Source organism: Lolium rigidum, chromosome 6 (assembly GCF_022539505.1).
Source record: "Lolium rigidum isolate FL_2022 chromosome 6, APGP_CSIRO_Lrig_0.1, whole genome shotgun sequence".
NCBI classification, from domain to species: domain Eukaryota; kingdom Viridiplantae; phylum Streptophyta; class Magnoliopsida; order Poales; family Poaceae; genus Lolium; species Lolium rigidum.
In genome coordinates this window covers 19,340,965-19,366,682 of record NC_061513.1, presented here as the reverse complement: position 1 = coordinate 19,366,682, position 25,718 = coordinate 19,340,965, and the positions used below count along the sequence as shown (strand labels likewise).

The window sequence follows — 25,718 nt, the reverse complement described above, 5'->3', positions numbered from 1 at the left end:
ACTGTAGATATGTACACATTCAACTTTTCTCTTAAAATAGTGTACACATAATAATATGGTCCCCGAGCTGGTAGCTATGGTGCCATTTCATTGAACAATATCAAGACCAATGAGGAATATTAACTTGCTTTTGATTCTTGGGCAACTAGCTACTTAACTTTTCATATCGATCTCTCCAATGCGTGTGCCAGAACTCGAATATTGGAACCACGCCATGCATATGGGATACTCCTACTAACAGTATCTTGACTTGTATTTCATGGATACCGCTAAGCCTATAAACTAAAATTTACTATAGTAGTGTAGTACTTAAGAGTTCTTGGTACAATTAGATCACGCTTCACGTATTTTTTTCTTTCTTTGAGATCACTCTATTACGCTTAATTTGGAAAAGAAATTTTCACAAAAAAAACTCATGCCAGCTGACCTATAAGAAACATCATATACATTTTTCTTATTGCAACAAGTACAGAGCAGGAAGACCTACTCTATTTTCATCATAGGTTGATAGTTTCCGTTATCATTTAAATGAGCTTAAGGTCTTTCTTTTTTAGTACAAATCTCTTGTACATCTATACACTCTTAAACCTGAAATTTCTATGATAATATGCAGTAGCAAGGCTATTGTCGTTTTTCTTCTTCTTGCAACCAAACAACTTCTACCACATATTAATCCGTGTTTTCAGCATATCCCTACAGAAAACAAGTAGCCATATCACGGAGGTCCATAAACAGGATTGTATGATGACACACACATGGCCGCGGCATGCGAGCATGGCACCACTCACTTAGCATACGGTAGTTAAACGTGTGATATCTAATTTGAATATACTCTTAAACCTGAAATTTCTATAATAATATAGTATGCAGTAGCAAGGCTACTGTCGTTTATTCTTATTGCAATCAAACAACGTATTCACCCGTGTTTTCAGGATCTACTTGCAGAAAAACAAGTAGCCATATCAAGGAGGTCCGTAAATTCGACTGTTTGATGGCACACACATGGCCACCGCATGCGAGCATGTCACCACTCAATTAACATACGGTAGTTAAACATGTGGTATCTATTTCGAAGATTTCATATCTTAATGCTTTACTTAGGTAAAGAAATAGTATGCTATGCAGGTAACAATGTCAGCGGCCGATTAAGTTTACTTGCTTGCACCACAGTCCACAGTACATAATGGTCATGTTGTGCGTGTCCTTATTTACATTTTTTTTTGGAAGACCGATGTCGCAAAAGAAATAAGGTGACAAAACTGAATAATTATCTAGATCCATTTTAGTTATAGATATATCCGTATCTAAAAAAAAGTTGAGACACTTATTTAAGAACGGAGGAAGTACTTAAAATGTAAGAAAAACACTAAGATCACCATTATAGGGAAATCGGCCATGCGTCAGTTATTTACTCCATATCTCATATCATGATTCTATTGCAGGGACAAAAAAAATCCACCGGCACCGGATCTAGCAAAATTTGAACAGCATGTTATATATCCAAATGCTCCTTAGCACGATTACTAATCTATTCTCTCTTTTTATTCATATCAAGGAGTATCATGAAAGACACAGCTGAATTAGTCGTCATTAGTAGGACCGAAAATTAGGCCGATCAAACTTTGGGAATGTTGAGGAGGATGCATGCAATCAGAGATTTAAAAAAGCCATAAATTTAGAGAGTGCATGATCAATCAGGCGATCGCTATATAGTTCCACTCGATCTTACTGTTTGTTCAGAGCAAAATAAGTAAATATCATACTAGTAATAATTAGTCAGCTGCTACATGGAGTATATATATGCATGCATGTCCTTAATTCACTTATTGGTAATGGTGGGAGCTAGAGCTTAGCTAGATTGATGGTATAACAGATCCATGAGGATCGAGGAGCTGGAGCGCGCCTCAATCCATGATCGATGCTAGTATGGCGGTCGTGCATGCCCCTGCGGCCATGGCATCCCGTCCGCAGCCGCATGCCCAAGCGGCCCGCCTCCAATGTTCGCTGGCACGCCAAACATTGGCATCGCCGCCGAGGGGTCGCTCATCATCGGAGCGTGAACACCGCCCCTTCCGGCGGCGTCCTGGTGGTGGTCCTCCTCGACCTCGTCCAGCGGCAGGCGCTCGTACGTGGCATTGGCGAAGGTGGACGCGATCACCATGACAGGCCCCGCCGCGGTGAGCGCGCCCACGACGCTGCCCCCGACCACCTGCCCCTGCCCGCCGGCGAGGTATACGGTGAGCCCCGTGGAGCCCGGCGGTGAAGGCCCGGGGAGGAAGGTGCCGGTGAGGGAGAGTATCTCGAAGCGGCCGCGGAGGGCCACGACGGCGCCCGGCGCTGCCGGCTGGCGTAGCGCGACGTCGGCGACGGTTCCGGCGCCGCTGAGCACGCAGACGCCACGCTGCCTGCGGCGGGAGAAGTGGGCGATGGACTCGGCGATGTCGGCGCCGCCGGCCACCTCCATGACGTGGCTGCGCAGCGCGTTGGGGCTGTCTCGCGTGACGAAGATGGGCGGCTTCGGCTTGTTCTTGGACCCCGGGGGCCGGCCGCGCGGGCGCCGGTTCGCTGGCACCACCACCGCGCCCTCCTTGGGCTCACAGCGGTCGTCGTCCTGGCCGCTGCCCCCGCCGCTGTGCTCCCCGTCTGCCTTGGCCGCCATGGCGTCCAGCTGCTGGTTGCTGGAGAGGACTGACGGCGGCGCCTCCGTGGTGAGCGGGAGGCCCAGCCGCCCTTCGTCCCACCACTTGTTCGCCAGCTTCGGTTCGATTCCTTCTAATCCAACCTAACTAGCTAGTGCTTCCTTCCTTCTTTCTTAGCCCTGTTCCTTGTACCCAGCTTTGTAATTTGCAGCTAGAAGTTAGCTCTTCTTGCCAGCGCGCCCTACACCATGCATATGGTCTCGTAATTAATCTGGGCAAACATACAAACAAAGATCGAAAAATTCTTCATGTGAACAATCTATAATATGCTTACATCAGATGCATATATGGGGATCAGCTCTGCCTACCTCTGATTTGATGAAGAATTCAAGATCTAGATGCAATTAAAGGGATATCGATAACTTTGATCTTCTCTAGCTACTAGCACAGATCGAATTGAAGGAGAATTAGTACCGTATGAGGAGTCGTGGAGAAATTGCATCTAGCTATGTCGATCCAGGAACCGAAGATCGATTAGCTAGCTCCTCTTCTCCCCCATCGATCTGTGATGTTTCTTGCTCCTTTTTCCTGGTGTAAGCTTGTGATGCTACAACACCCTCAGTGTTATATATGGGGATGCAGGATGGAGCTAGCTAGCTAGCTAGAGGAGAAAGAATTGTTGATTGTTGCTAGCTTTGTCATGGAGAGGGTGCATGAGGTGTTGATGGGTACATTCTAGTTGTACTTGTTCTACACCTGTTTCTATACCAAGCTCACTAGATGTGTATGTGTGTACATGACATACTTTTGTAAGAGAAAATTAAGGCTGAGCCCACCTCTTTGGTTTACCAATATTTTACGGAGGGTAACGTGGTGGGGAGTAGAACTACCGGATACAAAAAATACTAATCTAACCATTTCTTAACTTGCATGCTTGGATGGACCACTGGTACCATATTTTTTTGTTCAATGTATTTTTATATCTAGATGACTCTAAATTTGTAATAAGTAATCCTATTCCTACAATCAAATGGGATTGGCATGTAAGCAGCCGAGTACTAAACCAACTTGCTTTTGTTGAATGTAATGCATGCATACTTTTCAACGCAATGTTTTTTGAATAGCGTAGACTAATTGCATGGATTTTTGTGTATTATAATCATCCATATATGTGCATAAATGTATATTTTAGAAGTAAGACTAAACACCTTAAACTCTGGATCAATCGATGTCACCAACCATTTATTTATTTACTTAATGTTTGTTACAAATGTTGCCATTGCACTAGCCACTAGAGTCGATTAATTGCAATGTTAGAGTACCACAACCTCTATTTTAAATAGCCGGCTATAGCCAGACTATAGCCGGGCTATAACTGTTTTGGAAGGCTGCGGGTATAGCCTATAGCCGACTATTTAAAACATTGACCACAACTCACATTTTTCCTAAAAAATGATATTAAACCCTGACATCTACACATACTGATTCATGATCTGTTTATTCATTTTAAAAAATGTGTTATACAGAGTGACATTGCGTAACATCCCAGGTTTTGAAGTTACAAAAGAAAGGAAACAAATGTATGCAATACATCCATGCATTGAAAATTTGGAATTTCCACGTTTTTAAATAAGCTTATCGCACTGACTGAAGTTTCACTTGAGTTGATGGAATTGAAGTAGATCATCAAATCAAGCGCTGTAAACTTCAATGTTACTTTGCTAAAACCTTATTTTGGCTAGAGGTGATTTGATCTATAGGTTAGATAAAATGGAATTAAAGTTATTACAACAATACATTATTTAAGAATCAAATTCGTTAACATTACGAATTTTAGTTCAAACTATTAAATCATAACTTATTAAATACATGTGACATGGGTATGCCATATCGGGTCCTAAGCATTGCTATCCCTGTTACAAAGCCCAAAAGGGAATAGAGGAAATCCCACGAAGAATTCTAGATGAATCCGAAGATATCTCATTAGAAAAGCTAAGCCCATATCAGGTGAACCGACATGTACTGTAACTCGACCTCGAGGTGGACTCTGAGACCTAGCCTGCTATATAAGGGCCGGGAGGGGCCACCGAGGAGGGACAGATTCAATCAGAGAAAACACCCCTGTAACTCTGGTTCCACATATATAATCTCGACGATTCGCCCTTGATAGTAATACTCGTCGGCTGCCTAAGTTTGGCTGACCGGTTTGTTGATTCGCTAGTGTCCTCCTTCTTGAAAACCAAGTCTATCATCATGGGTATTGATGAAGTTAACCCTTTGTCAACAGGGAATATCACAAAAATAAATTCGTTTACATTACGAATTTTTGTTCAAACTATTTGGATAAAAGAAACTATAAGTGTTTTCAAACTCATATGATCATGCCATGATGAAATCAAACATAACCATCCAAAGTTTAGGTATAACCTTTGATTTTTGACAATTTTTTATCACAATTATAATATAAAGACAACCATATATTCTATGGGTTATCATTCACAAGTATAAAACCATCCACAAGACATTTAGTTACAAATGCCACTTGGTTATCAAAAACAATTCCTATGAGAGGATAATGCTCATGTCACATAAGATAAAAATATCTACATGGCTTGCATCATAAGCTATGCCACCTCATGCTTAAACAATTGCTATGGATGAGAGAATGACAACCAAACACCTTACTCATCAAGCCAAAACAAGAGTCACCTACCTATGTGTCATGATACTAGGGCATGCTCAAGCCTATAAAAGGAAGCTCACATATCATCAATTTGATCATCTAGTACCATGGTACAAGTAAACCAAAGAATTGAACCACTACATACATTACATAGGACCAAGATGAAGCAACTAGGAGGTGGAGGCATACCACACTATGTAGGTTTATCAGATTTCCTGAAAAACAAGCTACCGCAGATAGCAAGGTAAATTTCCTAGAAATAGAGGTTGTTGATATGAACCTTAGCCATGTCTATCCAAGAGAGTACAAGAGAAGTGCTATGCTCTAGTTTTTTTAAGAAATCACTTCATGTGGGAGGATAGAGCTATACTATACTAGTGATACCTTAGGAAGCCAATACCATGATCATTAGAATTGGGTAATGATCATAAATATCTAAGAACTATAAGCAAGAAGCTAGTGAGGAATCAATTGATCATGTCTAATGCATGATCATGCTTTGGAAATATGGAAGTACAAGTTAAACCCTAGTGTGATAAAAAGATACCATCCATCACAAGAAATCATAGGGAGATCGCTAATAAACAACCCTAATCCATTTTTAACACATTTAGCAATGAAGTAAATGCATTACACCAAAACCTTGCCTAGCCAAGCACCTATGCCAACCTTAGTACTATTTTGAAGCAACCATCACCTTATTAGGAGGAAGAGCAACCCTACCAAACTCAACTAATACCCTAGAACCATATTTTAATCCTCATTGGTGTATCACTTGGGTGATCACAAGTAAAACCTAAAGACCGTACCTTAAATTTTGGTGTACATGTTAGGTGATTAGTGATAAACCATAATATTAAACTCTACCTTTCAATACAAGTACTTTGATTAGTTGACCAACACAAGAATTAAAATTCAAACCTAAGAAACAAGTGACCAACATCACTACATCTTGATTTTTTTGATAATAATAGAAAGGAATACCTTCTTCATACTACATTCGTTTAAATAGGAATTATCTTCTACACCTATTCTAAAAAAAGCATTCAAAAACCTTATTACAAAGTGTTGAACTCAATAATATGAGTTACTACAAATTCTTATCGAAACATGCTTGGGAACTTATTAGAGAAAAATATCAAATAATAACACTAAGTGTTATTTTGTTCTTTACAACCCTAGGGATAAGTAAGCTAATAAATATTCAACAACAATATTAGTAGATCAACCATGAAGAATTAGTAGAAATACTAAATATACCAAATCTTCCACCTTGGTTCAAATTTGTAAACATAATTCCAAAATGAAGAAATAGAAAAAAAGAAAAGGAAAAGAGAAAAGAGAGGGAAAGCCAGCCGAACCAGGTCGTAGCAGCCCACTAGCACCAGCCCAGCCCATCATAACCTTTCGCCTGAAATAAACCCGATGTAGGGGATCGTCTTCCACCTCTAGATCACGCAAGAAGCTTGGTGGCAGAGCCTCGTCGCTCGCTCGGGCCAAGATCCTTTCTACCGATTCCAAATGGTTGTAAGTATCGCTGTGCCGTGGCCAAAAGTCCTAGCCCTCCATTTTCCCGTTCCTCATCTTTTTTTGTGATAATTTACGAAACCCTAGTTCGCTGGTCTCTGCCTCGTCCCACCATTTTCGCCCACTGGGAGATCCGTCGAGACTTCCACGAGCTCCGCCTTGTCTCTAGCCTCCTGCCCATCGACGCGCGCAAGCCGAGAAGCCCCGTTCTGGAGAATCAAGCTTTTTCTCCGACTTTGTATGCCACGCGCCATTGATGATTCCATCACCGTCCGAGCTCCTCTGACATCTTCGTCAAGATCTACACACTCCTGGTGAGCTGCTGCATCTCCCAGTGCCCTTGTTCATTCTCTCGTGCCCAGTATCGATGTCGCGTCATTCATCTCCGTGCACCGGTGCTCTACCTCACCGTCGACAACACTCCAGTGACAATTAGGAAGCGGCACCACCACTTTTAGGTCCACTGGGAGCCACTAGTTCGAATGGAACCATCTGGCCGTCCTCCCGAGCCTGGGAACGACGGCATTGTCGTCGACTTCCCGCTGGCCACCGTGTCCATCACCACATCTTCGATTTTGACCTGGTCAACCGCCTATGTGGTAGTTGACGTGGCCAAGGTCGCACCAGTCAGCGTTTGTAGTTAGGTTTAACCATGTACTAATAGCATTTCCTGTTTAATTCAAAATCCAACAAATCATTTTATGTTTAGGATTTAATTCCAGAAAAATTTAGAAATTTAGAAATTTCATAACTAAATAAATAAAAATAAAAAAATACAAATAAGATATTGAAATAATCACAAAAATAAGATCTATCCATTACAAATATAATATCAAATTTTTAATAAAAATCAAAATTTAGTTATTTAGTAATTATTAAATAATCCTTTCCTTATATTCTAAATACTAGAAACATTAAATATTACTAATATTTTTGAAATAGGTAATAATCATTTAGAAAATTAAGAAAACACCCAAATTATTTTTATTTTATCATAATCTCATTAAGATAATTATTATATGTGTTTAAACTCTAAATAATATTTATATTAATTATTATCATTTTCAAAAAATGCTAGACCCATTAATAAATTGTATTTAAAAGTTATTGCTTAAATTAATTTTGAATAAAGAAGTTATTACTTTTAAAATTGTATCACAAATAAGAAATCATAATTCTGTTATGAATAAAACCTTAATTTTATATGAAGTCCTAATTTAGTTAAACCCTAGGAGCATATAAAAAGTAACCAAATTGTATTAACAACAACTTATAGGTATTTCCCAAGTAAATCTATGCTCATGTTCTATTAAAATTGTAAAAGTCCCAAATACAAACGAAGGGGTCATTTAATGTCTTCGTTTTGAATAAACCATGTGTGATCAAGTAGCACAAAATGAAGGTAAAACCTAAATTGTTACTTTCATGTCATCACCATTAATCATCATTCATTTGTGCAACACCACTATAATGAACTATAATAGAAATTATGTGTAGTACTTCACTTTGTATGCTCTTGCTCAGCTAAAACCATGTAAGTATTGGATGTAAATGAACTTATCTCATTTAAGACCATCTAATACTTACCTAGGGAAGCAACTAAAACGACCCTAGAAACCAATAGCCCATTTTAAATACTTATTGTTTAATAAGAAACATGTTCTTTAAAAGTTATTCTTTTAAAGTAAATAACAAGTAATCAATACATGTCTTATAGGACCTAAAGCTAACAAGTATTATTCACATGATAATATCATGTCCACCATTATCAATTATATGTTTCTATACTTTTATGCTTTGATATACAGCTCGTAAGCAATACTAAGCTAACGAAAACCCTAATAAGGAACTTGTTTGTGAAACCACTCGAAAAGTGCAAGACACTCCAAAATATCATGACAACTCACCAATTTTAAACCATTAGAATTAGGTTATGTTTAGAACGATTGCATCTCATATCTATGCATTATAGCATCTTTGTCAGTTCTTTATACATTGTCCTTATCTGACAATGATGTTATTTCAGAATTTGGAGTTATCACATCTCGAAGATGTTGTCTGCATAATCTTGCAGTCTACCAGGCAAGTTCATCACTTTCTCATAACATTTGATTATGTTTATCAAATTACTTGCAAAATATTATTCGTATCACTGTGCATTACAAAGTAAATAATTACTTTCCGATTATGTATATGATTATGTGGTGGGCAATGGAACCGTGGTATGAATTTGGTGGAGGTTCCATTGCAACTGGGTTATATACACATAGGACTTAACAACAAATGTCATCTAGTGATTCTTGCGCCGTAAAACTCGTGTTAGTCGAAAGATCTAGAGTGTGACGGAGTAGTCAGTTGTACGTTTTTCCTCTTGCATATCAACAGATAGACTTTACTGAAGGCTAGCAAAGTTCTGGTAGGGTGGGAGCCCCTTATTATTACGATGGTACTGTGTATCTACGATGGGTTGTAGGGTGAGTCTGAGGGTCATGTGCCGAGGGGTAAGTGACCAAGATGAAGTCGGAATCTAAACTCGGGATGGCTACAACAACGGGTAGGTATGCGGGGTCACGAAGAAAGATAAAGATTGACTTGGACCTTATACTAGGCCTCACACCAAGGAAGTGTGAATGAGAAAAATTCGTCCGGTTGGCAACAAAGATAAGCTCTCTCATGGGCAGAGTGTTTATGAATTGTGGCTTGTCACTCCCCCTTTCGGAAAGGAACTGCGAACGCGGCCGAAAAGGAATTTCATGAAGTTCTGAAGCGAGAGCATGAAGTGCTTGCGGAGGGTCTACTATGTTGTAAAAGCGATAAGAAAATGACGAAAAACGAAAGGAAATCGCAGCGGAGACATAAGATTTAACGTGGAAAACCCCTCCAACACAGAGGGAGAAAACCACGGGCGCAAGCCAACAAATACTTCACTATATCGGGGAGTGTTTACAAACGCCGTGGGTTATCTTATAATCTGATAAACCCTAGCCGGCGGCTTGCAAGAGGTATATATAGGCGGTGGCATCGATCCTCGATCCTCGCTCCACTCGTCAGAAGTTAGCCTCCCTTTAGTATGAATTTGGATCACAATATAACATACTGCACCGATTGTGTACTCTTGTTTCACCATAGAGTGACTCAGTGATGCCCTCTGTACGTGATTAGCTGATGGGTGTTGGTTTCTGTTTTTAGGGCATAAGACCTTAGTGACATGTTTCTTCACTCATTGTCAGGTTTATAGGTATTAAGTGGTGGTTTCGATTTTTTTTACAGCGTATACCTTTAAGAGATCTTCGCTAAATAAAATCCATATGCATTGTTTTGATGGAGGTGCCGTGCTTCGTTCCCCCCTTTTAAAAGGAAAGTAAAAAACGGAAATTCATCTTGGCTCCCGGGAGCATTTGCTCCCAGATTTTTGGGGAGCAAATTTTGTTTTTCAAAACTTTTCAAAAAATTCTGAATTTCCGTTTTTGGGAGCCAAGATGAATTTCCGTTTTTGGGAGCGGCGATTTGGCTCCCGGGAGCATTTGCTCCCGGTTTTTTCGAAAAATTAGAACAAATCGAAAACTTATCAAAAAATTCCGAAAAAAAATCATGCACGTACCTGACCATGGCACGCACCAACGTGTAAAATATTATTGCAAAATGTTATCGTATGCGCCCTGGACAAAAATGACAAATTTCTGACATGAAATGAGATCCAAAAATTTGAATCTCAGATCTGGAAATTTGTCATTTTTACCCAGGACGTATACGATGACATTTCGCAGCGAAATTTCACAAGATGGTGCATGCCATGGTCAGGTACGTGCCATGGTCAGGTATAGTAAAAAAGCTTATTACTATACTTGTCGTACTGATCAGTACTAGCAGTAGTGATGAAATTCCGTTGGCTAACTAAACTAATGGTGGTCCTATAAGTACAAGTTGATAAGTACATTACTACCAGCTAGTAGGCTGGTCGCGCGTCATCGTCATATGCATTATTTGTTTATACATGATCCTAGTTGGTTTAGGCTAAACTTTTCTGCTTAACTCGACACGCGTAGTGGATCATGCTAAAAGCGGCGCAACTTGGTAGAAGAACAACTTACCAATTCGTGTCGCTACACGTGCTAGGGGTAGGCGACCACGTTTCCCCAGATCTCCCCTACTTTAAAAGAGCGAGAGCGACCCATCCAACAAATCTCAGCCTTACAGAGCAGATATCCAACTCCTCAAATCGCTCACATCTTTGAAGGGAGCGGACCAGCGGACCAGGACTGCCTCCACTAATCCACGACAAAACAGGATCGTGCTGAACTAACCGTTCGAAACGCCCCGCAGCCTGCCGTCCTCTCGCCATCCGCCGCGCCGTCCTCAACCGTAACCGCACCCCCACCCCGCCGCCCCCAACCGCCCCGCCCCGCCCCGCCCCACCCCACCTTGCCCGATCTTTCTGCCACCGCCGCCTTCCCTTTCCCACCACAACGTCATTCCCCCGTACGCCGTCGCAGTGTCCGTCTTCTCCCCGTAGCCGACTGCCGCAGGCTGCAGCCCTCGCCCAGTGTCTATGATGCTTGAAGGCATAGGCGTTGCTGCCCTGCTCTATCCGCCGCTGAGGTCGCCACCAGAGGAACGCCCCCATCTGAACCAACGAGTGGGACGCGGGCTTCCGCCGCCGGCTGCAGCCTTCGCTTGCCGCCGATGCCGCTCGAAGATGGAGGAAGATGCGCTGATGCCCGACACGATCCCACGCCGAGGCCGCCACCAGAGGTCCGTCCCCCACCGATCCTCAAACTCGCCCACCCGTCGCCCGAAGCCATCCACCCTCTCCGTTTGCTGCTGCAGGCAGTACATCTACTATTCTGTTCTTCCTGTCGACTCTGGATCTATGTATTGTTCATAAATATGAACTGTAAGTGGCTGATGTTCATCTATTCTTGCATGTTACAATCGTTAACTGTATATGCTTTAGATCCCTCTTCGATGTTCACAAATTATTTGCATTTTTGTTAATTATTATACTCAATAAGGTATAGGAACTTACAAGTCTGATTATTGTTACCCAGGGATGTCAATGAGAAGTTGCAGAGGCTGAACTAACAGAAAGATGATAGCATCATAAGCTATTCTGCGCCCTTGTCCATTCTAAGTAGAGGATGAAGTGAACCATGGGTAGGATGAGTGAAGTTCAGATAAAAAATTTGTTCGCATGATTGGCAGGGATGGAGCTGCTTCATTGGCACTGGTGTCAGCTGATGCCGGTAATTCTTACAAATCCCTCACTAAATCTGCACTAATCACTTTTTATTAATGAAACTGAAACCATTGAACATTGATCTGACACTGTTGGGTCAACTTTCTAGCTTCGTCCTGATTATTGCATATTTACTTCTTGCCACTTAATGCCTTACTTTCCATCTATTCTTCTACAAATTATCTCAATAAATATTTGTGCCCACTGCAGACTAGAAGTTGCATTTGTTGATGTTGGACACTACAGAAATGGTAACTTTGCAAGAAGCCAGAAACTTGTGAAACGTCGGTTGGAGGTATTCTTGCAATATTTCTATCTTTTAAAGTATCATCTGGCTAATTTTATATGACGTAATTTTAAATTGATGTGCACAAATGGTGATAGGAAAGTAATGGCAGAATACATAACACCACAATTAGTACAAGATGGTATTCTTGGATTAAATGTAAATACTGCAGTAACATAGACCATGAGAATTTTGCATCAGGTTTAAACATCACATACTGACAGGTTTGGTAACAAACGATCATAGTAGGCTATCAAACAACCTATTTTCGAAGCATTATTTATTTGAGTTTCTATCTTGGTGTTGCATACACTAATTATGCCTCTGTCAATATTTTTTTAAAGTTGAAGTTATGAAACCTGGTTCGACCATCTTGGACAAGCATGATCGTGTCAAACTTTTTGTTTTTTTAGTAATTGTAGCATATAGTAACAACATTGTTGTAGCATACTAGCATGTACACAGTACACCTTGCTGTGCTGACCAGTTTTTTCTTCTGAATGTATTAAGCAGATTTGCTTTTGTCATGCTACCTTTTTTGTTTGAAGTTCTCATGCTATTTACAGAGAAGGCTACATTCATCTCCTCAAATCCCGGTGTTAGACATATTAATTGTTGGTTCTGTTTATCTTTATTTGTCCATGAGACATGAACTGCTTATGTTATAAATATCCGATGGTAGTAGCTGGATTGATATTTCAAGTTTCACAACTGTTATCACTGTGTATTAGGCTAGGTTATCAGATCTGACCTGCAAATTACACACCGCATAATTTTAATTAGCCAACTACATTAGACTATGCCTATTTCTTATTAAATTTGCATACATGATCTCGGTTGGGGCAGATGCCTTATGAGGTTTTGGGGACAAAGAACTTGTCTCCGCCGCAGCTACCATGGTTGTTGATGACCATGTCGAGGATCTTTACAGGGTAAGCTAATTTGATTTTGCAACTCATTGTACTTGTTTACACATTTATCATCTGCAACTTTTTGTGTTGAACTATGAGATGGTACTGTGGCCTTATGGGTCCATATTTACTACACCGTTTTTTTTGTGTGTGTTCAGGTGGCCCTTTCTGTCCAGGCTTAGATATGTAGAGGGCTGCAAATATAAGAATGTAGAACTTTGTTATTTGACTTATTTATGGATGCTACAAAAATAGTTAGGTATGAGATTCCCCCTCAACTGAAAAGATGTTCACTTTGCTACAAATTTTTTTTTGTGAAGTATAAAATGTTTGGCTTGCTGTGCAGCGATGAACCTATCTCAGCATCCAGGTGCATGGATGAAGCCGCACTTGGTTTTCGAGAAGATACGAGGATAAGGAGCTGCCTTATATTACCAGGATAAATTGTCGGAGGCACTGGCTTTGACAACGGATGGGTCTGGCCGTCTGGGTCTTCCATGTTACTATTAGTGACATTGGTTTTATGAAGGCAAGCTTGAGATTTGAGACAATTGTGCCCAATATCTACTCACATCGTCATGAGTTTGTTTCCTTAATGCTTGAGGTAGTTTAGAGCCAATTAAGGTTTTCCAAATTACATTGTTGCGATGTTGAACACAGAAAAGCTTTAAGCATAGTGTTGTTCGCTTGACCGAAACAAAAGTTGCTTATATGAGCCATGTTCCTGTTTCCGTTGAAACTCCATGTTTTTTGCTCACATTTTTCATCTTATAAACATAGGAAACATGCTAGATTGAATGACATTACCTGTAACATATGTTCATAAATGATTAGAATTGAATTTGCATTAGTTGAAACGTGCGTGCACGTGCAATCTTACTAGTGTATGGATAAATGGAGTACTAAGCAAACACGACGACTTGTTAGCATAAAAAAAATCACCGTATTTCAGGCTAAATATTGATTTTATAACTACTTTATGTTTTGGAAGCAAAATACTACCACATTTTATTAAAATTTTCGCAAAAATACCCATTCTGGCATGGGAGACTCACATGCAAGGCTGATGTGGTAATATTGATAAGCCAACCCATATTAACAAATAAAAATTCTCATTAAAAAAATAAACAGAGGGGTCTTCTCCTTCCGCGCCTAATCCCACCCGAGCTACGTCGCCGGCGCGCCAGGAGGCCGCCCACGCATCTAGGCCACCGCATGTGCGCCAGAAGGCCACCTTCCCCGCACTTCGACCGCAGCGCAGCCGCTCAATTCTCCAAGAAGGCCATTAGTTCCGCGGCGAGAGCTGGCACCCGACGGCGCAGCACCCCGCCATCGCCGTAGCCATGCTCACCGCTCCCCCTATTCCCCCCCGCCTCCCTCGGGTAGGGCCAGAAACTTCGTGCCCGCAAGAAGCTCGACAACAAGGACGTTGGCATAGGGTAGAGAACTGCTCCTTCGATTTTTTTTTTGAAACGAGGCAAAAGACTTGCCATTTTCATTAATAGAGCAGAAGTACAGATGTTGACCAGTTTATTAGCGGGAAACCGGCCGAAAACCGGCACACAGCCACCCTGGCAACCCACAAAAGCTACACACACCACCGAAGAGAGAGTCGCAGTCAAGGTTGCCCACCAACGTCATCGTCATCACCCTGCGGCGACTCCGACTTCACCAAGAAACAACCACCAAAGGAGACCTCACCGAAGCGGCACCACATAGCTCAAGTCAGCCAATGCCAAACAGGTGACTCCTCACACAGAGACAGGAAGCTCCGACTCTGAGGCGAGTTTTGAAGAGGAGATGCACAAGACCTGCGCCGAAGAAGACCTTCACCACCGGACCGCCCTTGCAGGTCATCGTACGCTGCTCAGAAGAAGAAACTTGAACGAACATAGCAGCTCCGACTTCATGGCAGGGGAAGGCTAGCATGAAGACACTCGGACACGCCGGAAGCCGACTAACAAGGTCTTGCCGCGACCAAACCATCGCCCATCCACGCCATCGTTGCCACACAAGACGCTGCACGGCACTCTCACATCGCCGGCCACCAGCCGCGATGCCGTGCAAGTCCAGCCCAGGGAAAGCACGCAGGGGGACTCGATCTTCAAGACGACGCCCTCAAGAGGGGATGCGACGTGAAGCAACGCCGTCGTCCGACCCTGCACCGCAAGGCCTAGGATTTCACCTGAAGATGAGCGCCGAGGTTGAGGGGAAAGGAGAGCTCCACGACAACCCTCCAAGAAGGAAAGCGACGTCCGCGGACGCCGCGTCGTCAGGCTTTCGCCCGGAGCAACCTAGAGCCCACAACCCCACACAATCGAACGGAACCGAGGAAAACCACAGGGCCGTCGACCTGCAAACCCGCTGGCCCAAGCACCTCCAACGCGACGGCGGCGCAACCATCCCGCAGGAGCCACCAACCTCGCTGCCGATAGAGTCGGCAGGTCAGATCTCGGCGCAGACCAGATCTGACGCCCACAGCGCCAGCTCGAACGCAGCGACCGCGGAGACCTCCAGACGGCCGGGCACCACCAGGAACAGGAGGGAAGGCTGCCACCCCGCCCCGACGCGCCAAGCAAAGCCGGCGCCGCCTCGCCGGGCGGATGGCCGAGTCATCAGCCAGGGAGGCGCTGCAGGGGCGGTGACACGAGCGCGAGACGGAGGGGACCGCCGATGGCCGCCGCATCAACCTGAGCACCGGGGGCCGAGCCTACCCCGCCAGGATCCTCGCCGCCGAGATCGGCGCTGCACGCGCGAGCGAAGAGGCCCCGCCGCCGCCGTCCACCGCACGGGCTTCGCCCGACGGTTTCCTCCGGTGGCGGCGCGGTGAGAGGGGCTACAGGGAGGGTGGGCTGCGGCGCGGTGGGGCTAGGGTTTCCCCCGAGCCGCCGCCAGAGAGGAGCGACGCGGGGGTCCGGAGGGGATGTTAGCAGATAATCAGATTGCAGTAACTTTTGTGTTACCTGATAACTGCTCCTTCGATACTGAAGGGTGGGCGTAGGAACCGCTCCTTGGGTACCGAAGGATGGGCATGGCCTTGGGGACCACCACCGGGATCCTCTGTCCCGCTCCCGAGCTCCTCCGGCGTGCTAAAAAAACCTCCCCCATCTCGATCCCGAGCTCACAGGTGGCGCCCAAGGCTTCAGGCTGCACACACAGAGAGAGAGAGAGAGAGGGGACATCGAGGGACTGCCGGCCGAGAAGAAAGGGGAGGGGAGGGCGGCCGGGAATAGAGGGGAGGGGAGCGCGGCCGGTGGTCACCGGAGCTGATCGTCTGCGAGCCAGCTCCGGCTGTGCAGCTGGTCGTCGACACGCTCGCGGTCTGCCTCCTCTGCGTGCGTCAACGGCCTGCCTCACCTGAGCACATCGGCGGTGGGGGTTGAGTGTGGGGAGGCATCAGCTGGGGGCAATGTTCAAGAAATCGTTAATCTTAACTTATCGGACGGCCTTAAAATGGAGATTAATCGCTTATCGGCCGATTAATCGATTTTATCGGTCGGCCATTTATCGGCTTATTTTTTTGTAAATCCTAATTTTCGAAACTAAATTTTCTATAATATGCTATAGAAAAATAATATTGGAACATTGAATAGAAGTATTACCTTGATTCCTTGCATTTGAATCAATAATTTTTTTTTGAGCTAATGCATAGTTCTACATAACTATAGGACGAAAATATCGGCTACCATGCCAAATTTCATCGAAACTTAATTGACAATTGGCCGAAATATCGGCCATGAGAGTGAAAATCAGGCGAAATATCGTCTCTCAAGTAGAAAATCGGTCGAAAAATCGGTTGAGCGATAAATTAGACGATATGCCAAAATCTTATCGGTTACCACCCGATTCACGATAAATCGGACGATAAATCGGTATCTCGGCCGATTTTTTGAAAAGTGGCTGGGGGACTTCATGTTTTTTTTCCTTTTTCAGATTTCCCTTTCCCCCCTTTTCTATAGGTATGCTCATTTTCTTAATGTGAGCAGACAAGTGGGTTCCAATCCATCGTTAGCAAAATAGCACTAATAGGTGGGTCCCATCTGCTAGTTTTCGAGTCACAAAAATAAACTTATTACACCCACTCCATTTTCTCTTTTGCAAAATGTTCTTTGTGAGTACAACCTATCTATTGAGGAAGCACATGACAGTTATCTTTAGCGGAAGTTTCGATTTCCATACTTATATCGTGGGAGGGCCATGCCCGTTCATTAAATCTTCGTTAAGGATGGCAATGGGTATGGTATGGGTAGGGTAGAGCAATACCATACCCATAGTCAATGGGTACAAACTTCTACCCATACCCGTACCCATGGGTATAAAACTTTACCCATACCCATACCCGGCGGGTACCCATACCCATTGGGTACTCGATGGGTAGGTTAAATTGTACACAAGTCACTCGCAATTTTAAATTTATCGATAACAAATTTGATTAAAAAATTAATTATCTCAACTCAATAATAGGTAGTTGAGTACATAACAATTAACATAATAGAAAAATCATATTCTCATATTCTAACTCATACGTAAATAAAAGTAGACATATCACGTAAGAAGGTAACAATAAACGGGCAGGGTATGGGTATACCCGCGGGTACGAGGCTAAACCCGTGCCCTACCCATGACTTAGCGGGTAGGGTATGGGTACTACCCATGGGCATAAAAGTGTACCCGTACCCTGCCTATGCGGGTACCGTACCCGCGGGTACCCATACCCATGGGTAAAATTGCCATCTTTAATCTTCGTACATTGATTTGACCAAAATATGCCTTATGTTGTTAGTTTGCAAACAAAACTATCTGGTTCATCAAAAAAATTAGCACCATCAATCCATTTTCTTCCCGATATCATCCTCCTGAAACAGATGTTAGAGGTGCTTGGGATATAAAGGTATGAAAATAAACATTTTTCTGTTGCACTATATTATTAACGAGAAGAATATTGACTAACAAGAGAAGATTTGTCTCAACCAAACATCCTCCTAAAATCTAGTAATCCCGCCATTAGCAACTTTGAATGACCCTCTACTAAAGAAGTTCTCCTTGGCTCTCATGAGTCCTTTCCAAATTAGGGAATCTGTTGGCTTGACACTAACATGTGCCAAGGTTTTGTTATTAAGATACTTATTTTCGTGTTTGTCATTATTTACATTGTGTACTCGTTATGAACAACACCAAGGACATGTTTGATGGTTCTCGTTGTCGTGCATGTTATGGACTATGTATAATATCCTTCCTAGTAGTATGTACTGTTAGGGCAATATGCTTGTTGTATTATCAGGGGCCAAAGGCCACAATATATAGTACATGTACAGGTGCACATATGCAGAAAGCCCCCTAACATATGGGGAAACTACAATATACAGATATATACATCTAACACCCCCTCAAACTCATGGTGGATCCACAACACTGAGTTTGGAGAGTAAAAAATCATGCTTGCGCTCGAGTCCGTGCCTTCGTAAAGAAATCCGCCAATCGCAAATCTGAAGGCACATAATGAACCGCAACAACATCATCCTGTACCTGTGCACGTGTGTAAAAAGCATCAACACCAATATGCTTGGTCAGCTAATGCTTGACCGGATCACGTGCAATACTGATAGCACCTGTACTGTCAGACAAAAGTGGAGTGTGTGTCGTAACAGAGACCCCAAAATCTGCAAGCATCCACCGTAACCAAGTCACCTCAGCAATCAACAAAGCCATAGCCCGCAACTCAGCCTCAACACTCGAACGGGAAACTGCGACCTATTTCTTCGTCTTCCAAGCAACAAGCGAACCACCAAGAAACACACAGTAAGCAGAAAGCGAACGATGATCCGTAGGATCACTCGCCCACGTAGCATCCGAATAGCACTGGAGCTGGAGAGAGCTGGAACGGCGAAAGAAAAGGCGACGAGTGATCGTGCCACGAAGATAACGAAGAACACGGAGGAGATGACTATAGTGAACAGTGGTAGGAGTTGAGACAAACTGACTCAGAATATGAACATGATAAGAAATATCAGGACGAGTGACAGCAAGATAAACAAGACTCCCAACAAGATGGCGATAACGGGTGGGATCGGGAAGAGGATCACCATCAGTAGGACGAAGCTTAACATTAAGCTCCATAGGAGTATCGACTGTGCGCTCATCCCCAAGAGCAGCACGAGCAAGAAGATCATGAATGTACTTTTCCTGAGAGATAGAAAAGCCATCAGAAGTGGAAGAAACCTCAATGCCAAGAAAATAGCGAAGAGGACCAAGATCATTCATAAGAAACTGATCACGAAGACGAGCCTTGACGAAGGCAATATACTCAGGATCATCACCAGTAATGATCATATCATCAACATAGAGAAGAAGAAGAGTACGTCCACGAGGAGAAGTGTGAACGAAAAGTGCTGGATCATGAAGACTAGGAGAGAAACCAGCAGCAGTCACCACAGAGGCGAAGCGCTCAATACAGGCACGAGGGGCCTGTTTGAGACCATAGAGAGAACGTCGAAGACGACAAACCATCTCATCGGGAACAGAATACCCAGGAGGAGGCTGCATGTAAACCTCCTCACTCAACTCGCCATTAAGAAAAGCATTCTGAACATCAAGCTGGGAGACGGACCAGCGGCGAACATAAGCAACGAAAGCGGGGTACGCACGGTAGTCATATGAGCCACGGGGGCAAAAGTCTCGTCATAGTCACGGCCGTGATCCCGCTGAAAGCCACGAGCCACAAGACGCGCTTTATAGCGCTCAAGAGATCCATCAGAGCGAGTCTTAATTTTATAGACCCACTTACACGTGATAGGACGAACACCAGAAGGTGGAGAAACAAGATCCCAAGTGCCAGTGCGCTCAAGCGCAGCGATCTCCTCGGCCATGGCAAGCTGCCATTCGGGATGACGCTCGACATCCCGATAAGAAGTAGGCTCGGAAACGACGGAGAGACCATGCCGACTAGGAGAGTAATGAGCTGGAGCACGACGGCGACGGACAGGCCGTGAAGGGGGAAGGTCATCGCGAGAGGACAACTCATCAGAAGAAGCGGAAGAAGGGACAGCATCAGAAGGATCCGAAGCCGGAGAACGAGGAGTACTAGGTGGACTAGACAGAGGAGAGGATGGCACCGAAGGGGGCGCATCAGGACTAGGAGTGGGAGGAGATGGGATAGCAGGGGGTGCATCCGGAAAAAGAAGAAAAGAGATATCATCCACCGGGTAAGTACCCGAGGTGGGACGAGGATAGAAGGGACGCGTCTCATCAAACGTGACATCACGAGAGATGCGCATCCGACGACCAACGGGGTCCCAACAGCGATAGCCCTTATGCTCATCACTCGTATCCGATGGCGTGTAACTCACACGTTCGTTGGGAACCCCAAGAGGAAGGTATGATGCACACAGCAGCAAGTTTTCCCTCGGAAAGAAACCAAGGTTTATCGAACCGGGAGGAGCCAAGAAGCACGTTGAAGGTTGATGGCGGCGGGATGTAGTGTGGCGCAACACCGGAGATTCCGGCGCCAACGTGGAACCTGCACAACACAACCAAAGTACTTTGCCCCAACGAAACAGTGAGGTTGTCAATCTCACCGGCTTGCTGTAACAAAGGATTAACCGTATTGTGTGGAAGATGATTGTTTGCAAGTAAACAGTAAAACAAGTATTGCAGTAGATTGTATGCGATGTAAAGAATAGGACCGGGGTCCACAGTTCACTAGAGGTGTCTCTCCCATAAGATAAAAGCATGTTGGGTGAACAAATTACGGTCGGGCAATTGACAAATAGAGAGGGCATAACAATGCACATACATGTCATGATAAATATAGTGAGATTTAATTGGGCATTACGACAAAGTACATAGACCGCTATCCGGCATGCATCTATGCCTAAAAAGTCCACCTTCGGGTTATCATCCGAACCCCTTCCGGTATTAAGTTGCAAAACAACGAGACAATTGCATTAAGTATGGTGCGTAATGTAATCAATAACTACATCCTCGGACATAGCATCAATGTTTTATCCCTAGTGGCAACATCACATCCATAACCTTAGGGGTTTCGTCACTCCCCAGATTCACGGAGACATGAACCCACTATCGAGCATAAATACTCCCTCTTGGAGTTAATAGCGAAAACTTGGCCGGAGCCTCTACTAATAACGGAGAGCATGCAAGATCTTAAACAACACATAGGTAATAACTTGATAATTAACATAACATAGTATTCTCTATCCATCGGATCCCGACAAACACAACATATAGCATTACAGATAGATGATCTTGATCATGTTAGACAGCTCACAAGATCCAACAATGAAGCACAATGAGGAGAAGACAACCATCTAGCTACTGCTATGGACCCATAGTTCAGGGGTGAACTACTCACTCATCACTCCGGAGGCGACCATGGCGGTGAAGAGTCCTCCGGGAGATGAATCCCCTCTCCGGCGGGGTGCCGGAGGAGATCTCCGTAATCCCCCGAGATGGGATTGGCGGCGGCGGCGTCTCGGTAAGGTTTTCCGTATCGTGGCTCTCGGTGCTCGGGGGTTTCGCGACGGAGGCTTTAAGTAGGCGGAAGGGCAACGCGGGGGCCACACGAGGGCCCCACACGCCGGCCGGCGCGGCCAAGACCTAGGCCGCGCCGCCCTAGTGTGGCGGCGCCTCGTGGCCCCACATCGACTCCCCTTCGGTCTTCCGGAAGCTTCGTGGCAAAATAGGACCACGGGCGTTGATTTCGTCCAATTCCGAGAATATTTCGTTACTAGGATTTCGAAACCAAAAACAGCAGAATAACGAAGCTGGCTCTTCGGCATCTTGTTAATAGGTTAGTTCCTGAAAATGCACGAATATGACATAAAGTGTGCATAAAACATGTAGATATCATCAATAATGTGGCATGGAACATAAGAAATTATCGATACGTCGGAGACGTATCAGCATCCCCAAGCTTAGTTCTGCTCGTCCCGAGCGAGGTAAAACGATAACAAAGATAATTTCTGAAGTGACATGCCATCATAACCTTGATCATACTATTTGTAAACATATGTAATGAATGCAGCGATCAAAACAATGGTAATGACATGAGTAAACAAGTGAATCATAAAGCAAAGACTTTTCATGAATAGTACTTCAAGACAAGCATCAATAAGTCTTGCATAAGAGTTAACTCATAAAGCAATAAATCAAAGTAAAGGTATTGAAGCAACACAAAGGAAGATTAAGTTTCAGCGGTTGCTTTCAACTTATAACATTTATATCTCATGGATAATTGTCAACATAGAGTAATATAACAAGTGCAATATGCAAGTATGTAAGAATCAATGCACAGTTCACACAAGTGTTTGCTTCTTGAGGTGGAGAGAAATAGGTGAACTGACTCAACATAAAAGTAAAAGAATGGTCCTTCAAAGAGGAAAGCATCGATTGCTATATTTGTGCTAGAGCTTTTATTTTGAAAACATGAAACAATTTTGTCAACGGTAGTAATAAAGCATATGAGTTATGTAAATTATATCTTACAAGTTGCAAGCCTCGTGCATAGTATACTAATAGTGCCAGCACCTTGTCCTAATTAGCTTGGACTACCGGATCATCGCAATACACATGTTTTAACCAAGTGTCACAATGGGGTACCTCCATGCCGCCTGTACAAAGTTCTAAGGAGAAAGCTCGCATTTTGGATTTCTCGCTTTTGATTATTCTCAACTTAGACATTCATACCGGGAAAACATGGACAACAGATAATGGACTCCTCTTTAATGCATAAGCATGTAGAAACAATTATTATTCTCATATGAGATTGAGGATATATGTCCAAAACTGAAACTTCCACCATGAATCATGGCTTTAGTTAGCGGCCCAATGTTCTTCTCTAACAATATGCATGCTCCAACCATTAAGGTGGTAGATCTCTCTTACTTCAGACAAGACGGACATGCATCGCAACTCACATGATATTCAACAAAGAATAGTTGATGGCGTCCCCAGAAACATGGTTATCGCTCAACAAGCAACTTAATAAGAGATAAAGTGCATAAGTACATATTCAATACCACAATAGTTTTTAAGCTATTTGTCCCATGAGCTATATATTGTAAAGGCGAATGATGGAATTTTAAAGGTAGCACTCAAGCAATTTACTTTGGAATGGCGGAGAAATACCATGTAGTAGGTAGGTATGGTGGACACAAATGGCATAGTGGTTGGCTCAAGGATTTTGGATGCATGAGAAGTATTCCCTCTCAATACAAGGTTTAGGCTAGCAAGGTTATTTGAAACAAACACAAGGATGAACGGTGCAGCAAAACTCACATAAAAGACATATTGTAAACATTATAAGACTCTACACCGTCTTCCTTGTTGTTCAAAACTCAATACTAGATATTATCTAGACTTTAGAGAAACCAAATATGCAAACCAAATTAGCAAGCTCTAGGTGTTTCTTCATTAATGGGTGCAAAGTATATGATGCAAGAGCTTAAACATGAGCACAACAATTGCCAAGTATCAAATTATCCAAGACATTTAAGAATTACTACATGTAGCATTTTCCAATTCCAACCATATAACAATTTAACGAAGAAGAAACTTCGCCAAGAATACTATGAGTAAAGCCTAAGGACATACTTGTCCATATGCAACAGCGGAGCGTGTCTCTCTCCCACACAATGAATGCTAGGATCCATTTTATTCAAACAAAAGCAAAAGCAAAAACAAACAGACGCTCCAAGTAAAGTACATAATATGTGACGGAATAAAAATATAGTTTCAGGGGAGGAACCTGATAATGTTGTCGATGAAGAAGGGGATGCCTTGGGCATCCCCAAGCTTAGACGCTTGAGTCTTCTTGAAATATGCAGGGGTGAACCACCGGGGCATCCCCAAGCTTAGAGCTTTCACTCTCCTTGATCATATTGTATCATACTCCTCTCTTGATCCTTGAAAACTTCCTCCACACCAAACTCGAAACAACTCATTAGAGGGTTAGTGCACAATAAAAATTAACATGTTCAGAGGTGACATAATCATTCTTAACACTTCTGGACATTGCATAAAGCTACTTGGACATTAATGGATCAAAGAAATTCATCCAACATAGCAAAAGAGGCAATGCGAAATAAAAGGCAGAATCTGTCAAAACAGAACAGTTCGTAAAGACGAATTTTAAAATGGCACCAGACTTGCTCAAATGAAAATGCCCAAATTTAATGAAAGTTGCGTACATATCTGAGGATCACTCACGTAAATTGGCTTAATTTTCTGAGTTACCTACAGAGAATTAGGCCCAGATTCGTGACAGCAAAGAAATCTGTTTCTGCGCAGTAATGCAAATCTAGTATGAACCTTACTATCAAAGACTTTACTTGGCACAACAAAACACAAAATTAAGATAAGGAGAGGTTGCTACAGTAGTAAACAACTTCCAAGACTCAAATTTAAAACAAAAATACTGTAGTAAAAACATGGGTTGTCTCCCATAAGCGCTTTTCTTTAACGCCTTTCAGCTAGGCGCAGAAAGTGTATTTCAAGTATTATCAAGAGATGAAGCATCAACATCATAATTTGTTCTAATAATAGAATCATAAGGTAACTTCATTCTCTTTTTAGCGAAGTGTTCCATACCTTTCTTGAGAGGAAATTGATATTTAATATTACCTTCCTTCATATCAATAGTAGCACCAACGGTTCGAAGAAAAGGTCTTCCCAATATAATGGGGCAAGAGGCATTGCATTCAATATCCAAGACAACAAAATCAACGGGGACAAGGTTATTGTTAACCATAATATGAACATTATCAACTCTCCCCAAAGGTTTCTTTTTAGCATTATCAGCGAGATTAACATCCAAATAACAGTTTTTCAATGGTGGCAAGTCAAGCATATCATAGACTTTCTTAGGCATAACGAAATACTTGCACCAAGATCACATAAAGCATTACAATCAAAATCATTGACCCTCATTTTAATGATGGGCTCCCAACCATCTTCTAGCTTTCTAGGAATAGAAGTTTCAAGTTTTAGTTTCTCTTCTTAGCTTTTATGAGAGCATTTGTAATATGTTTTGTAAAGGCCAAATTTATAGCACTAGCATTGGGACTCTTAGCAAGTTTTTGTAAGAACTTTATAACTTCAGAGATGTGGCAATCATCAAAATCTAAATCATTACAATCTAAAGCAATGGGATCATCATCCCCAATGTTGGAAAAAATTTCAGCAGTTTTATCACGAGCAGTTTCAGCAGTTTTAACAGTTTCAGGTAATTTTGCGCGCTTTGCACTAGGAGTAGAAACATTGCCAACACCAATTATTTTATCATTAATAGTAGGAGGTGCAGCAACATGTAAATCATTAGCATTGCTAGTGGTGGTAATAGTCCAAACTTTAGCTACATTTTTCTCTTTAGCTAGTTTTTCATTTTCTTCTCTATCCCACCTAGCACGCAATTCAGCCATTA

General features: G+C 43.0%; 1 protein-coding gene and 1 long non-coding RNA gene across 2 annotated transcripts; one reads left to right on the top strand and one right to left on the bottom strand.

Annotated features, from left to right (window-relative positions):
* Nucleotides 1-1,921: 1,921 nt before the first annotated feature.
* Nucleotides 1,922-11,473, bottom strand: LOC124662241 (AT-hook motif nuclear-localized protein 20-like). Its single transcript, XM_047200099.1, has 2 exons — nt 11,045-11,473; nt 1,922-2,755 (listed from the first exon to the last, which is right to left on the bottom strand). Exons 1-2 carry the CDS (start codon nt 11,471-11,473, stop codon nt 1,922-1,924), a joined length of 1,263 nt encoding a protein of 420 aa, XP_047056055.1.
* An 823-nt stretch (nt 11,474-12,296) lies between these two features.
* On the top strand, nt 12,297-13,495 carry LOC124667839. Its single transcript, XR_006991423.1, has 3 exons — nt 12,297-12,380; nt 13,218-13,303; nt 13,441-13,495. It is a non-coding gene; the product is annotated as an uncharacterized LOC124667839 (long non-coding RNA).
* The last annotated feature ends 12,223 nt before the right edge of the window (nt 13,496-25,718 follow it).

Coding starts and splice junctions, on each gene's coding strand:
- LOC124662241 (XM_047200099.1), bottom strand. CDS start 11,473: ATGGGGGCGTTCCTCTGGTGGCGACCTCAGCGGCGGATAGAGCAGGGC. Junction 2,756..11,044: donor AGGAGTTGGATATCTGCTCT/GTAAGGCTGAGA, acceptor ATCGAACCGAAG/CTGGCGAACAAGTGGTGGGA.